At 34.3% G+C, this 15,899-nt stretch overlaps 1 protein-coding gene across 5 annotated transcripts in view; it reads left to right on the top strand.

Annotated features, from left to right (window-relative positions):
- RAB28 (RAB28, member RAS oncogene family) overlaps positions 1 to 11,922 on the top strand; it is a 63,735-nt gene extending 51,813 nt beyond the window's left edge. The window contains exons 5-9 of one of the 5 annotated variants that reach the window (XR_010998572.1): positions 2,140 to 2,243; positions 4,998 to 5,075; positions 8,530 to 8,588; positions 10,230 to 10,327; positions 11,267 to 11,922. Coding sequence is in view for 2 of the 5 variants with exons in the window: in XM_068188693.1 (XP_068044794.1) it covers positions 2,140 to 2,243; positions 4,998 to 5,075; positions 10,230 to 10,322 (275 nt within the window). In the remaining 3 variants the exon portion in view is untranslated. Of the gene's footprint in view, positions 1 to 2,139; positions 2,244 to 4,997; positions 5,076 to 8,048; positions 8,214 to 8,529; positions 8,589 to 10,229; positions 10,328 to 11,266 lie in introns of all 5 variants that reach the window. The other 4 variants (XR_010998574.1, XR_010998573.1, XM_068188693.1 and 1 more) reach the window with 4 other exon arrangements.
- The last annotated feature ends 3,977 nt before the right edge of the window (positions 11,923 to 15,899 follow it).

Raw genomic sequence — 15,899 nt, 5'->3', positions numbered from 1 at the left:
ACAAAGTTCAAAAACATAATTACACCTTGATTTTTCACTTTCAGTCTGTTTCTATGATCTCATGTGCTTTAACTTCTCTTCTGTAGTAAAGTATATAACTCTGACCATATATTATTATAGATGTTTCTTCATAGGAAATAAGAGGCATTTGAGGGTGATTTCCAATATGGCTGTGGCATTTCTTCCCTGGAAATTCATGAACCTTTTAGCCTGTTCTTTTCTTTGTACACTCTCTATTCTTTCCTTCCTGGGAAAGAGAGTTTGAGAGAGATTGTAACTAGTGAACTTGTTTTTATGTATTTATGTAAGCATGTCGTGGTATTTTAATGGAATATGTTGTGAATGCTGTCTATCAATCTATTTATTTAGTTGTATTGTAATTGTGAGTAGGTTTTTTGAGTTCAGGTATAATCAGAGAAATATAATGAGTGAAATCTGGAGGTGGGGTTAAAGTTCCTTTAAAAGTTCATGAAATGAAAATAAAGAAAATAATTATTTTTCCCAAAAGAATAATCTTACTCTTGTTTTTACCAAGCTGCACTTAAAATTAATATGTTAAGCATAAAAATAATAGTTAATAATGAAATGTTTTAGGCAGTATACTGTATTTTTTTCTTAAAGGCATTTCAAAAGAGTCTGTCTTTTATCTTGGTAGTTATTTTTCAGAGAAAAAAAATTAAATGCATGAGTTTTTAACAAAATTGTTATTGACTTCGGGCTTTATTTTAGTAAATGTATTTGTTCGTCCCTTTTTTAATGAAACTTTATTATATAGTGGATGTTTAGTATTACGGAAAAACTATAGTAGAAACATTAGTGTTAATAGCTTAGTATTTTAGTCCTTCACAAATTAATGTCTGTGGTAACTGGATGATTTTAGGCCTGTTCTTACAAACAAGGCCTTACTGATGTGCAAGAAACAGCAATACGTGTCAAAAACTCCACATTAACCAAGGTAAGCAGTATAAATGGGGTGTAGGAATCCTCTGTTAGGCTAAAAATCTCCAAGAGAAAATCTCCAGAGCCTACAAATTAAAGACCTCCAATATCATTTAAAAATAAAGCCTTTTATGTAGTAGGAGAGCATTTTTTCAGCTGATAATCAAATAACACTATTATACAGGCTTAGTAGATTTGCAAATTTACAAGTTTTTACAAGTCAGTTGGGTCCCTTCCTCAGGAAATCAGTTGAAGTTTTTTTTCCTGTATTAACTCAAAGAGCCTGCTTGTCCTTAAATCCTTCTGAATATATTTGCCTTATAATTTGACTACATTGAGTCAACACCCTTATAGGTACCGTAATGCAATAAAAAAAGAGAAACTGTTCAATATAGTTTCCAATTACCTCAGGATCAGATTGGAGAAACTGGAATGTACACAATAAAACCTGCACAAGACTCGATTTCTGTGAGATTTTGGGAGCAACCAGTGCTTTTCAGCATAAAATACCGGTTGAAAGCTTTACTCTGCTTCCAATGGTTGTAAAGTGACAAAAATGAAAATATGTGTGTGTCTTGAAATGTGCATTTTACTTTTTAAAATTTTCTGAACCACACCTTTGTGGAATTGAAAGTCTAGTATGTGAGTAACTATGCATCATTGCTTTTACTCAGTCAATTTTTTATTATAGTGAATGTTTTTGCTTTGCCATGTTCTGCAATAAAATTCTTTATAACTTATTTACATTCTTACATTGGAAAAATATGTCAATTCAGATGTGCTTGGTGAATTTATTTTGTAAAAGTCTTCAGGTTACACTGGAATCTCCAATATACATCTTAGTTGCAAGCAGAGTATGGAATATTAGTTCTGTCTTTTTTTAGTATGTAGCTAGCAGCAGAGTTATTAGAAAGGACATGACTTTATCCAGAAATAAATTTGTACTTTGAGATATGAATTTTTTGCATTTGGTCACAAAATTTTAATTGTAGTTTCATTTTAATTTTGCAAATAAAAGTAGTCTGATATAATTCATTGCTTTTATTTTAGCAAATTATTATAGAGAGAAAAAAAGTTGCATTTGCATATACCTGTAAAGGAAGGTATTATATCTGATGTGTTTCCAATGAATAATTTCTAGGGTGAGTAACTAAATGGGCTCCAGTGTAATAATTTTTCATTTCTTCAACTTATTTTTAGTTGACTTGGAGCATATTCGCACAGTGAAAGCTGACAAGCACCAGCGATTTTGTCAGGAAAACAACTTCAGTAGCCATTTTGTGTCAGCCAAGACAGGAGATTCTGTAAGTAAGAGAAAACCCCAGACTTGTAGATGTCTGTTGTTTTTTTCCAAGATGCAGCAGTTTTATTATTCATCACATAAAAAACTGTTGAGAACTCAGAGAGCTGCAGGCCCTTTTTCGACTCCCTTAGTTGAATGAAAAGTAGATCTTTGTATGAGTGTATTATTCTTATTAAATTACAGTGGTTTCTCATCTGATCTTCAGTTTGAGATGCAGATTTTAATGGAAATGGTCTGGCTTATACATCAGCATGAAAACTGAGACCAGCTAAATCTCTGTTTGCTGTCAGCCTGTAGTTAAGTATATTTCTTCATTCCAGGTGGAGTCCCATCTATAGACAATCAATATAGAATTTTCCAACAATTGGTAAATAATACGACAAGACCCTGTTGCAATAAAAGATTTTAATGTGAATCCTGAGCCATGAGAGACATTCCCTTTGCAGCTCCATTGAAATTTGAACATTCTGGCATTTGTACCAGATGCTTTGCAGAGTACATTTTTGAACCATCTTTTGACTCTGAGCTAACTGGGTTATTTGTTTTAGTTGGAAGCCTATGAAAGAAAGCATTCTTTTTCAGTTGACACTATCAGTCAAATTGAATCATATTGTATTGTTTTGCTTGATTTCTGTCTCATGCCTAATGAGTTTGTCATTCCCATAAAACAATCTTGTATCTGTCTCCTTAATATTACTGTTGACAAGAAAGCTTACTTTATTTTAATGTTATTGAATGGCAAGACCATGGTCAAGTACATGGAGGTATAGTCCACAAATTAAGGTCTTTGATGAATCTTGTGCAGTGAACTGCCTAATTTTGTAAGATAATAGTTTTTCTGTAAAGTGTAACAATACTGCTGTTACAAATGCAGTGAGTCCTGATTCTCTTTATAGTTTGTTTTAAATCCTTGGCGTATTTTTGTTTTAAGTGTGAAAATACAGGCTTTTAATGCTAGGAACAGAAATAAAAAAATCATAATACTACACTTAGTAAAATGTGCATCTGATAAAATGTATTCTTCTCTCAAGGAGACCACCAAAATCAGTTCAATTTTATAATTGATACATTTATCATTGCTAATTATGTCAGAATCTTTATTTCAGCTTTTTAATTAAGTCATTAATTACATCAGCATTCCACTATTATATATAGTGATTGTACTTTTAATAGCTTACCATTTAAAAGCAAATGTAAATCTGAACATGCCTAGGAAATATTAACAGGAAATCTCTGCCTAAATATCTGCTAACAAAAGAACTAGTTTCAATAGTTCTTTTTTAGTTTCAATAGAAATTTGAATTATCCTTTTCACTGCTGCTGCACACTGATCATTCAGAAGATGGAGTGTTTATCTTAGTGATTTAAGAATAGGCATCCGTTGCTACTGTGAATATAGACTAGAGCAGTCTTACTCGGTTAAATTATTTGTTTTGTTTACATCAGATCTTTTCAACAGACTTGTTTGAAAAAGATGATTTTGTGTGTATAGAAAATTCTGAAAGTCATCTCAAGGGCAAAAAAAAATTCATGGAAGATTTATTATTACTGTGTTACTGTCCATCAAATCACATAGCTGAAGCATTGCACTTGTGCTTGATGGTTTTTTTGCACAGTGTCCTCAGGGCAGATGATGTAGCTCAGAGCACCTGAGAGCTTGGTGTGGGTTAAGCTAGGTCTCTGAGCCTCAGAATCCCTGTTCAGTGTACCCTTCCTTGTTGTGTAGATGTTGGTAGAGCAGACCAGTACTACACCAAGGAGTTTAGAGAAAGAGCAATTTTTTTGGAAGCAACCACACTTCATTGGTTGTGCCACTAATTTATTTCTAGTTTCCATCTTGGGTGTTAGAAGAAATTGTGTAAATAGTATTGTTCTTAATTTTCACTTACAATGGTGGTGAGCATGTACATAGATCTTTTTTTTTTGTGGGTGGCAGCTGCATGATGCAAACCAATGTTAGGTATTTAGATGGTGAGCTCAGATGTTCGTTAATGGCCCTGCAGATAAAATATAACTTGTGCCTTCGCAATACAGTGTTTAGCAGCAGTACACACTTAAGCTGCTCCTCTTGCATGTGTCATATTCTTTAATCACTTTTAAAATGCAGTTAGATAGGTGGACTGTCTTAAGATGAATTAAAGCAATTATTTAAAACAGCATTGCCACCCAGTATTATGTGTTAAACCTAAGTCTAACTGCCAGGCTGCTGCTGCAGGCTGTACAACATCCTGCTTGTTCCTAGATACTTCTGTTCAGTGTATGTTTTGTAAGACTCTTCCGAACTCTTTCATACTCCTATTTTTTGGACATATGTAGTAGAGATTTTGGTGATGTTGATGCACAGTTCTGTTATTCTCAGTTTCAGAAACCTACATCTCTTATTTCACAATACACTGGTAATACATTTTTGTGCTAAACATTAGTGAATACCCTTATTCATATTTTATAGCACCGAGAGCAGTATTTGAGAGTTGGGTTATGTAAAAGCTTGTTTAAACTTAGGTCTCTGGAGGCAAAGTAGAAGTGTTGCTTGACAATCCAGCATACTGTTCATTCCTTGTACCATTGTTGAATTATTTTCTCAAACTTTTAAACAAAATTGAACGTACCAGATGAGGTTTTTTCAGATCTGTTTTGCACAGGTCATAATTTTGTATATCATTGTTTACTGTTCAGGAATGGTTTGATATATTTGAAAGAACCTCAGGGATGTCTGTTTTTAATCATTGAAATACAATTTATTTTTTTTCCATAGGTCTTCCTGTGTTTTCAGAGAATTGCTGCTGACATACTCGGCATCAAATTAAACAAAGCAGAATTGGAACAATCACAGGTGATTTTTCACAAATACATGGATTTTTAATGCATTTTATTTAGTATTAAAAGTGATCTTGTTGTGGATTTGTAACTGTTCTTTAAATATATCTTCATCTATTGTTCTGAAGGTAATTATTCAATTTCACAACTGCTTTTTGAAATATGATAATTCCTTACTTATCCACCATGATCAACTTTCTGAAACAAGAAAAAACATGTTCAAAAATGAAGAAAAAACTTTAGTTCTAAGAATGTTTGTTTAAAAATAGTGCTTAAGATTAGTTTAGAAATTAAATATGTATGCATATACAGGTGGCATGGAAGATATTCATTATATTATATGCATGGGTTTAAACTGAAAAAATTTTTTACAACCCAGTTTCAGAAACCTCAAAAAGAAAGATTATCCTACTGAGGCAACCCTGTGTAATGGCATTTTTGATTACAATTATTTAAATTTACTTAGTGAACCCAAATGTTGCTATGCTAGTGGTGTAATATCCTGGATCTCTTTTTCAATAGCAGTGTTAAACCAGTACCACAAAATAAGTCAATAAGTTTATTTAAAATAAATGGCAAAGCATTTCTTATGTACAGCTTGGTCTCCTTTTTGAAATATACAATAATTATGTAACTTCTGAAAGTGCTTTGCCACAGCAATGTTTGCAATCTATGTTGAAGTGGTTAACTAGAAAACTGTATTGCAAACAGTAAAATTGTAAAATAAACTTACAGATCATACTTAACAAGCAGATTAATTTTAAAAAGCTGTAATTTATAGGCAGAGAAATACTAAGTGTGTCTTCTAAATGTTCTTTTACTACTAAGGTACCATCCATCTATTATTTTGAGCTTTGTGATTATTTGCCTCTAAATAATTGAGCACATAGAGCTCTTCAATTTTTCTTTGGTTGTTTAGCTAGCACTGGAATATCAGTCCTAGACCTCTCTGTGCTGTAAGTGGTGTTCTGTAACTCAGGTGTGAGATTGTAGAAAGGTGTGCAAATACCTTAAATTTAAAGGAAACTGATAATAGGGTTATACAGAAAACTGTATCATTCTAAAGAAAGGGTATGTTTTTAGGTTGTTTTTAAAGTAGGAAGCTCCATATAGCCCCAGTTCAAGAGTACATAATTATGTCAAACTGGTATCAGATTTAAGTAGGCTTCCTTCTACTTTAGTATTGTGATTAGCTTTTAATTTTGTTGAGTAGATCAATGGAATAGGCAATATATGGGTCAGACAAAGTTGATATTACACAAGTTGTATTAGCAATAGCTTGTAAATAGTTAATTTGCATAAATTAAATACTGTGGCGTGTATTACTATTGATGTGAATCCAGGCTCTAATTATCAAAAAAAAAGGTAAAAAAATATCTCTGAAGAACCACCACCACCGACAAAAAAAAAAAAAAAACAACAAACAAAAAAAAAAAAAAAAAAAAAAAAAACCAAAAGAAGAAACAAAGCCAGGAAATTAATTTGGACAGAAAAGAAACTTCACTGTTGCCTTTCAGGTACAGCAGAAGTCACCACGTAGTGCAACAGTGTGTGTGTAGCTAAAGAGTGTGAGATGCTTAATTTGCAAAATTCTGTTAATGGAGCATAATTTCAATCTACTCCAAACAAGCAATAGTTCTTTGTGATCAGCAAAACCTTTGCTTCTTTTGAGAGGGTTGTTTTGAAGGGATGGTAACAGTTTCCTCAATGAGAATTGTATTGGAATGTCTGTTAGGCTCATTGTTGTATGGAACCAAATACCCCCATTACTTCATAAGACTAGAAAAGGGAAAGTCTCTACATAATCTGGAGAGCGAAATCTTGAACTTTCATATCCTCAAGAAGATAAATTATCTTTAGAGAAATTCATTTGTCTGCTGTGGAAAAGCCTAATTGAAGCGATGTGTAGATGCTGTTTGCCAAAAGCATGGAGCTGGTCTCTTGGCTGGAAGGAGGTGGTGTTAGAGGACAGTGCTATAATTGTTTCTGTTTTACCATAGGCTCTTGTATGACAGATGCAGATCCCTTCAGTGTGGTGGTGGTGGGAGTTTTTCCCTCTTCCATCTCTAAAGTGGGCACGTGTCTTGCTTAATTTGTGGGACAATTTTATGATGTGTGTTTCTTAAAGTTTTTAAGCATTGAATACTCTAGCTACTGGGCTATAAAATCCAGTGGATAGACAGATGCTAGATAAATGGTATAAAGAATCTAATAAATACAAGACAATAGTAAATGTGACTCATCCGTAAAGTATACAAGTGTTGACTTGGATTTAATCTTCAAATAAGGATTTTGGTTTTTAAAATGTGCGCTATTTACACACTGTATTATATATTTAAGTTTTCCATATTTTGTGTAATGTGAGATTTCCTTATTTTGAAGACTGAGATGGTTCTTGCTTGAATCTGTCAGAGAACATCAGATATGTTCAATCTAGGCAGTAGCAAAAGATAAGATTAAATACTTTTAATTTGTGTAAAATGCCAACAGTCAAATGCTATATGTGTATTTTTTATTGTCTAGTATTGAGAATATGCTTTAAAATTATTTCTAGCACTCAATTTTGTGCCTGAAGATCTTATTTCTTGTGTTTAGAGTCAGTTATGATTGTTACAGTCTAGGAAGATCTTAGATGTGACTCATAGGTGGATACAAATAAGTATTAGGAATCCCAAACACGGTATTTTAACTTGTATGAATTTGTGGGGTTTGGCTCATGACTTTTGAGCTTTGATGACTAGCAGAATTGCAGATGCTCTTGTGAAAAGTATATAAGGTTCTTGGTCACCTTCAAATTAGCAGCACAACTTCTGTTAATTAACTGCAAGATCAAGCCTTAGAGATTGAATTATATTTACTCTGCATTGTTTCAGAAAACAGTTTAAGATAATGCAGCCCAACCTATTTGCTGCTGCCCTTTTGTTGGAAAGTATTGCTCCCTCATCAGAATCAGAAAATGGAAGGTGATCGTGTGCTTTGGCCACATCAGGTTGAAGTTGAGCAGCTTAGCTTAAACTGCTGCTGAAAATTGTTTTAAAGACAAGCTGCCAGACTGTGCTGAAGTGGATGAGGTGCAAGTACACGTTACATTCCACCAGCTCTCCTTTGGCAGTAATGATCTCCAGCAGAGGAATAGGACAGACATTTGGGGGTGGTAAGTTTTTAAACTGTCTCAGCTAGAGCTACTAAACCTTGTCTGTTAACATGCTGAGATGACTGTTAATCAAACCTTTATTTGGACAAAACTGTGATGAAACAAAGAACTAGATTACTCTTCATGCATGACTGGAAAATAGAACATGTTTTTTGAAATAGAACAGTTCCAAAATAAGAAAATTGTAGATTCTGACTTATTTTCAGTCCTCAAAATACTTTCCCTTTTAAATTGTAAGGGTCTGATGAAATGTGAGGAAATAACTCCTTTATTAATCAAAAGTTTTTCTTTCTGTATTTTTTATTTTCAACCATAGTGTAAAAACTGCATGGGGTACAGCTTTGTTCCTTGGCAGTGGCAAGAGCTAGCATTTTTGTAAGTGATGTGTAGTTTTCTCTCTAGCTAAATACCGGTTCAGCAGACCAGTGTGTGTGTGCCAGCTTTGTACAATAAAGTGTTTGGCAGATAAGTCAGATCTGGAATACAGAGCACCTGGACCGAGAAAGGTTATTTCTCATTATTGACAGTGATTTGAACCATGGCAATGATACACTTGATGTAGAATCCGATACAAAGAGGCTCAAGTTTTTAATTACCAAAAAGTTAACAAAAGAAATGTTGCAATGATATTTTTAAACTCTTATTTGGGTGAAATTCCATTAGATAATCCAAGTCATTTATGATCATCAGTTTTTTGCTACAGTGTACCTAAGCATAGGTCACTAACCTGCCTGTGTTTACAGGATGGGATTTAGACCAATGTTTGAGGAACAATTAATTGCCTACTGATTGCAAGACTTTTTTTTTGGGTTTTTTTTGCCCCTCAGCTCAAGTCAAAAGATTGGTATGAAGAAACTAGGTCCTGTGAGGTCAGATAATGCTGTTTAATGCTAAAACTCCTACTACTGCCCTACATGGGATTTGGCAACCTTTCTCTTGATAACATCAGGCCAGGAGTCCAGTAAATCATGAGTGTTGTCCACTAGATAAGATAATATGAATGTGATTAATTAAGCTCAAGAAGAGTACTTCAGCAGCTAATAAATCCAGATCCTTTGCCAGCCTATTTAATTATTGTTGCTTGTTTGACATACAGGTTTTATTTACAGAGGTAATCTTTAATGTATACTGTTTATATATTCCTAATCCAGTTTATATATTGTTTCCTTTAAAATAATATCATTTAATTATTTATTAATTAATTTTAACATTGAAAATATATTGTAGGAAAGTTGAAGTTTTTAAGAAAAAATATTAAACTGGTTTAGGGTATCTTTCATAGCAGACTTACCTCCTTTGCTGCTTCTTTTGTTAATGTTGAATGAAATTGTCCCATGAATTTTACTTCCGTTTGCATGAATCCTGTATTGACCCTGTATTAATAATGAGAACCCTGTATCCATTACCTGTATTAATAATAAGAAAACAGTTTTGTTTGTCTTTAAGAGGAAAAATGGGAACCTTTTATTTTTAAATGAAGCAAAGAAAAATCAAAAGTTAGAGTATTTTGATATGAGGTTGTTAATTTAGTCACTACTTTTGGATTGTATATTTAGGTGTAATGTGATAGTTATGTGACGGAAAAGATGCATGTATACATCTAATGCACTTGTTATGAGCTGATAATGTAGTATTTAAGTATCTTTGACTTAGAGGAATAGGCCACTGTCATCTTTTCTTCCACTGAATTCCCTGCTGTTTTATTCTGTCCCTTCTCTAGCCTTAATACACTTTTGCTGATTGCATGTATGAGCCTTTCACTTTGGTGCTTTGTGAGGGCATGTTCTGGAAATGCTCGAGAAGCAGCCCTGGTGCTGAGTGCTGCTTCCAGCCAGACGTTTTGCTCTTATATCTGCCTAAGGCCTGAAAATGCACTTTCATTTTGCTTCTGCATAATCTTATGTTATCCATTCATTCTTTTCAACTACTGATTAATCTCTTCATTGTTTTCCTTCTCTTTTCTTTTTACATTCTTCTCCTTGCCCTCTATCCATCATGTTGATACATGGTTAACAGAATGTTGTCAGGGCAGAACTAGTGAAATATCCCGAAGAAGATAACCAACATCACACTTCCAACTGCCAGAGCAAAGTCTGCTCAATGCAGTAGTTCAGGTACTGATGGAAAACTTGGTTTGTTCCTTTTTATAATCTGCATTGCTTTTACATGAAGTAACAACTGTTAAAGTAAGTTCTTTTGGAAGACTGTGTTTTGTATGTGTAAGTGCATATAATATTTAACATATTATTGTGGCACTTTGTGTACAATTAATTACATAGTGTTTCTAAGAATCAGATAGTTTGTAGAAACTTTGAAATTCTTCATGTTACTGTATTCAGTGCTGTACATTCAAAATATTACATAGCTGTCTCAGATGGAAATGGATGCAAAATTGTACATTTCTGTCTCCTCATGTAGGAGCGAGCACCAATCTTATCAAATGCTTTGTAAATAGAATGCGTAAGGTCTGTTAGATCTGTATTAGGGAATAAATATAGTAAGCAGAGCTTCTTTTTATGTTAATGTAATCTTTAGCCAGTATGCCTATCAAAGCTTCCTTAAAATATGGCTGTATTTAAAATTTACTTTGAATTCTTTCCATATTTTCTGATGAAATGCTTGGAGTAAAGACAAAAAGACTTAGGTAAAATTTCCAGTTACAAAAAACTTAGGTACAATTTCCAGTTACAATTTAGGCAGTTATTATTAAAGAATGAATGGCACAACTTTTGCAAATAAATTCTTTTTTGTTACTCTCACACAATAAAGTTTTCTCGGAAGTAAAACTGTATTCACTGCTTTAGCAAGAAAGTTCTACTCCTTTTGTAGTCTTGTGATAACCTACCAAGGCACTTGCTTCTGCTTAGCATGAATAAACCTAGAATTAGAATGAGAATTAGCACCTGATAAGGTTTCCTGTAAGGTAGTGAAAAAAAATACTGCTTTGTTTGTTATTTTTCCCTTTGTATTTCATAAAAATCCCATTGAATGCTTTGCCAGTATGAAGTTTGTATTTTCTGATTGTTACTCCATTTTCTTTTCTTTTATGACAGAGAGTGGTGAAGGCAGATATTGTCAACTACAGTCAGGAGCCTGTGACAAGAACCGTGAATCCTTCCAGAAGCTCAATGTGTGCAGTTCAGTGACCATGCTGTTCTTCTCTGGCCTGATACCTTTGCAGTCCTCCTGCCTTGACACAGGCTCTGGGATACCAGGAACTTTGTTTTAACAGGGACCAGCACAACAATGCCATTAGAGGTTTCAGAAACATGTTGAACCGTTGTTCATTAAGAAGCAGCAGGCAGTTTTTTGACTGGCTCAAATTCAAACCACACACTTGAAAAATTTCAGTCTATATTCTTTAAAATTATATTTAAATGAAACTGTATAACTGTGTTTATGTTTCCTCCTCTCTATTTGACTGTGAATAAAAATGGATGAGGAAGCCCTGCATTCAAAATGCTTTTGAAGACATCACCATGGCTTTTGCCAAAGCATTTTTAATTTTTTTTTCTCCAGTTATTTAAACTAACACTCAGCAAAATGTTACTTGGAAAAGCTGTTGTTGGAATAATTTTAAACACATAATATATATTTTATCTAGGGATAATTTTGAAAATGTTCCATTAATATATATACACTTAGCACAAAATATAAGTTGTATCCAGTGAGAAACAGTGCTTGAAATAAAGCTGTTATTATAAAAATAGTTATTTCTCTGAAGTCTCAAATTGTCTCCATGGATACTCTGAAAAATGCTAGTGTTTTTGTGTATTTTTATTACCACATCAGCATTACTTCTTGCACTAATAGATAGGCTTATATGTCTTTATGAATATGGATGAATCTCAGTCAACAGTTTGGTCTGTAGATGATGAGTGATACATTCAACGTGCATTAGAAACTGTTGATAGATCAATTAGCATCAGTCACTTTAAATAACTAATGGAATGAATTTTGGCCTGGTACTCTTTTATTTTGAATTTAGAATAAATGCCAAATAAAAAGCTGTGTGCTCTGTGATCTTCACACTTCTCCCCTGTTACTTTTCTAACAGTGCACACAGTTCTCTGCTGGCACATCTAAACAGAAAGCTAAGGAGAGAAAAAAAATTATGCCGTCTCAATTCCCAAAATAGAAATCTTTTCCTGTTTAAATTCTAGAATGTGCTTTCTAATAACTACAAGAAAACATTTGGAGATTTAGAAAGTAATGAGGCTATGAAGGAGGCTTGTATATCACAAGTGAAAATTATGAGGTTCTAAAAGTGAATGTTACTTTAAGCTGTTCAAGCAAGTGCTTATTAGTTGGAACAATTAAACAATTAGTAGTTTAACAGAATAGCTAATCTGTTTTAACTATGTTAAAAAAAGATTGCAGATGGCAAAAAATCCTATTTGTTAGCTTAACACATAATTGTATAACTCTGTGATATGACTTAGTGGGTATTGTTTAGCATTCAGATGTGGGAAATTCTAAGAAGCTGAGATATTGAGAGATTATGCTTCATTAAGGTAGGTGTGATTTGCAGTAAATTATTTATTCTAGTCTGAATTCTTGCTCCTGCCCATGGGGTTCATGTCCCACTGCGTTGCTTTACTGTATAGTTAACTGCAAGGAGAACTCACTTCCACCACCACCACATGAGAACTTCTCTTCAAAGAGTTTTTCTTAATAGTTATTCAGTTCACAAGTTTATGGCCTTCATGGCAGGTGGAAAGTTTTTTTAAATCCTTACATTTCTTGGTGTGTTTGTGGCCTCAGCTCTGCTCATATGTTCAAATATTATCAAGAACTGCTGCCTCTGAGTAGCTGAGCACAACGTAGCTCAGGCATGTGGCTGTGGTCTTTCTCTAGTCCATGTGTATCATCTTCATGGTCCTGCTTCCCAAGTAATATGTAGCGTGGTCTTAAACACCCAACTTCTTGGGTTGTTTAGGTTTTTTCTTTTAAAAACTTCTGTAATTTTACTTTTCAAAAGAAATTTTTTTTTATATCTTCATATGCAGTGTCCATTATCACCTTGAATAATAAAAAAATTTTGCTTTCACATTTTGGGTATCCTGCAGTATGAAAGATGTTATACATGTCCCAGTACAAGCTGTATTACAGATGGATTTTATGTCTTGGTCTCATCACAGTTTTTTATTCTCAATGCCTATTTTTCTAGCTGTCTTTGACTTGTACATCCTTTTGTATTTTATTCCTCTTGATCTCTTCACCAACTGCTATGTTAAAGATATTTTTGTTTATATTTCCAGACTGCCCTCATTCTTCCTCCCTAACATACATGTGTATTATTTACTCTAACCAGGAATCTCCTCTCTTCTGTGCCCTCAGCCCCTCCTTTTGCTGCCCCTCTTAACCTCCTCAGCTTTTTGTATTGTATACTGACTTCCACTCTCTCTGCTTTTCCCTCTCCTTCCTGCCCTATAGAGATCCATTACCTGTCCACCTGTTAATCCTTACAAATGAGCTTTGCTCTTTTTGCTCAGCCCTGGGGACCCCACCTTGAGCCTTCAAATTCCAGCTGCAGTCTAAATCCTTGGCTGTGGTAGCTGCCTTTGAAGTGCTGCAGCAGCTATGGTTGAAGAGTCAATGCTGCTGTTGCTGGTGCTACAGCACAAGTTCCTCCAGGCGGAGCAGAAAAGTTAGAGATGATTCTGGAGGATTAAGCAGTATGGAGAGAGGGAATAGACACTGTCCTGCAGGGAAGGCAAGGGCTTTGGTGACTGGGGGGTTAGACACACATCTGCTCAGAGAAGGGCTGTGTAAGGACTCTGGGTCCAGTTGCCTTCTGTAAGTAATGTCCCATCACTACTGATTCATGTGTTTCCTGTGTAGTAGAGTTGAATTGTGGCATATCAATGTACTTTAAAAGTTTTTTCCAAGGTGAGAACTGGTGGAGGGCAATTCAGCAAACAGTTATGAAGTAAAAAAATACAATGCTCTCCTAAAGTGAGGTGACGTGTGCTTAATGTCCACTGACATGGGGAGTGGGCTGGGACAAGTGAAACATGTTTTTTTCCTGAAGCTGAGGCCAGATGAAGGGAAGAAACATGTTCAGGCCCTGATCTTACACAGATGTGCACTGGTGAAGTGATCTGCCTGCTCAGAGCTGTTTTAACTAATCATTTCAGTAACAGCTCTGCAGTTAAAGGTTGTTGCTAAGTTCAGCTCCTTGCTAAGGTCAGTCTCTGTGATGTGGTGGATACCAGTAGGTTCATTGTGTCTGGCTGCATGGTTGAGTATCAGTGCTTTTAAAGCATGGATCTGAAGCATTATTAGACTCAAGCAACTTCTTGTGTTTTGTGGTTCTAAAGTTTGATTGGGTCAAATTGAAACTGTGTCATGAACAACAGTGTGAAGTTATTTTCCCTTGCAACCAGATGCTGTGAGTGCCAGAACCTGTGATGAGTTCATGATCTCTCTGAATACATTGTTATTTTGACAATTCATAAAAGTCATAAAAACACGTGAAGCTGCTTTTTAACTGGACTTTTTTTTATGTTTAGACGCACAAGGTCACTACCAAATTATGTGAAATGTGCTCATTTGAGGAATTTGGTAATTGTCAGTTCTATCTATCTGCATCATTAGGCATCTGAAAACCTCCATTTCTTTAAACCACTGCTTGATTAACATTAGAAGAAAAGGACTTTTGCATCAGGTGGCTCTTTTAAATGCAAAGCTAATTTGCTTTTGCAGTTGTATTTTTCATTTTTACATTTATTTTATATCAGGAATATGGTTGCTTTTCCACAAAAAATTATAATCTCTGCTTCATTATGTTCTTGACATTTTTACAAAGTCATAGTAGGGAGTACTGTTTAGTAGGTAAACATTGGTATATCTAACTTGGACTGTACTGTGCTGCTAATATTTTGACAGAAAATTGAAGTGCTATTCTGTAACATAACTAACAAGTTTATAATAATGGGAAATTTTCTGCAGGGGAATTTTTCCTATTTAGAATACTTATATGCATTTCTGATGTATTTAACAGTTTGTATGAGGGGCCTGATAGATGTATTTAAAGCAGCATTGACTTTTATAGAAGTTATATTTACAAAGCAGGCATGATTAACTACTTTTCTTTCTGGAATTTGCATATTATTTCCCAAGCAAAGATGTTATTCTATAATGCTGTATTCTTTCTCAGTTCAAATACTACTTCTTAACATATAATCTGATTTCTTTAGGCTGTCTTTATTTAAAACTAACTCATAACCACTTAAAATGTCAAAATAGCTGAATTTTGCTGAAAAGAAAAAGCCAAAAGTTATCCATGTTTGCATAGGGGTAATGGCATACGTATAAGATTAAAACTCCAGTCCAGATAATTATCTGTAGGAAGCAAATTTATACTCTGATTTCAGATGCTATGAATAGAATGTGATTAGAATTTAATGTGCTGCAGTTATATTTGCAAAATACACAGGTCCTGTATAAAACCTCTTTTTATAGAGTACTCTAGAAGCCTTGGGGATCCCTGTTTAACTTGCAAATGCCGAAGTTTGATCTTCCCCAAATAGAAGATAGTGAAGCTCCTGAGTTCCATGAACTGATTTCTATTTTCAGCTTCCCATAGAGAGCTGACTGTTCAGCCAATTTAAACTTTTTTTTTTTTTTCTACTCCACTTCATCTTCATTCATTTTGGCACCATTTTGAACTGGAAAGCTTCC

The sequence above is a fragment of the Anomalospiza imberbis genome, chromosome 4 (assembly GCF_031753505.1).
Source record: "Anomalospiza imberbis isolate Cuckoo-Finch-1a 21T00152 chromosome 4, ASM3175350v1, whole genome shotgun sequence".
NCBI classification, from domain to species: Eukaryota; Metazoa; Chordata; class Aves; order Passeriformes; family Viduidae; genus Anomalospiza; species Anomalospiza imberbis.
This window is presented reverse-complemented; position numbering and strand designations above follow the sequence as displayed.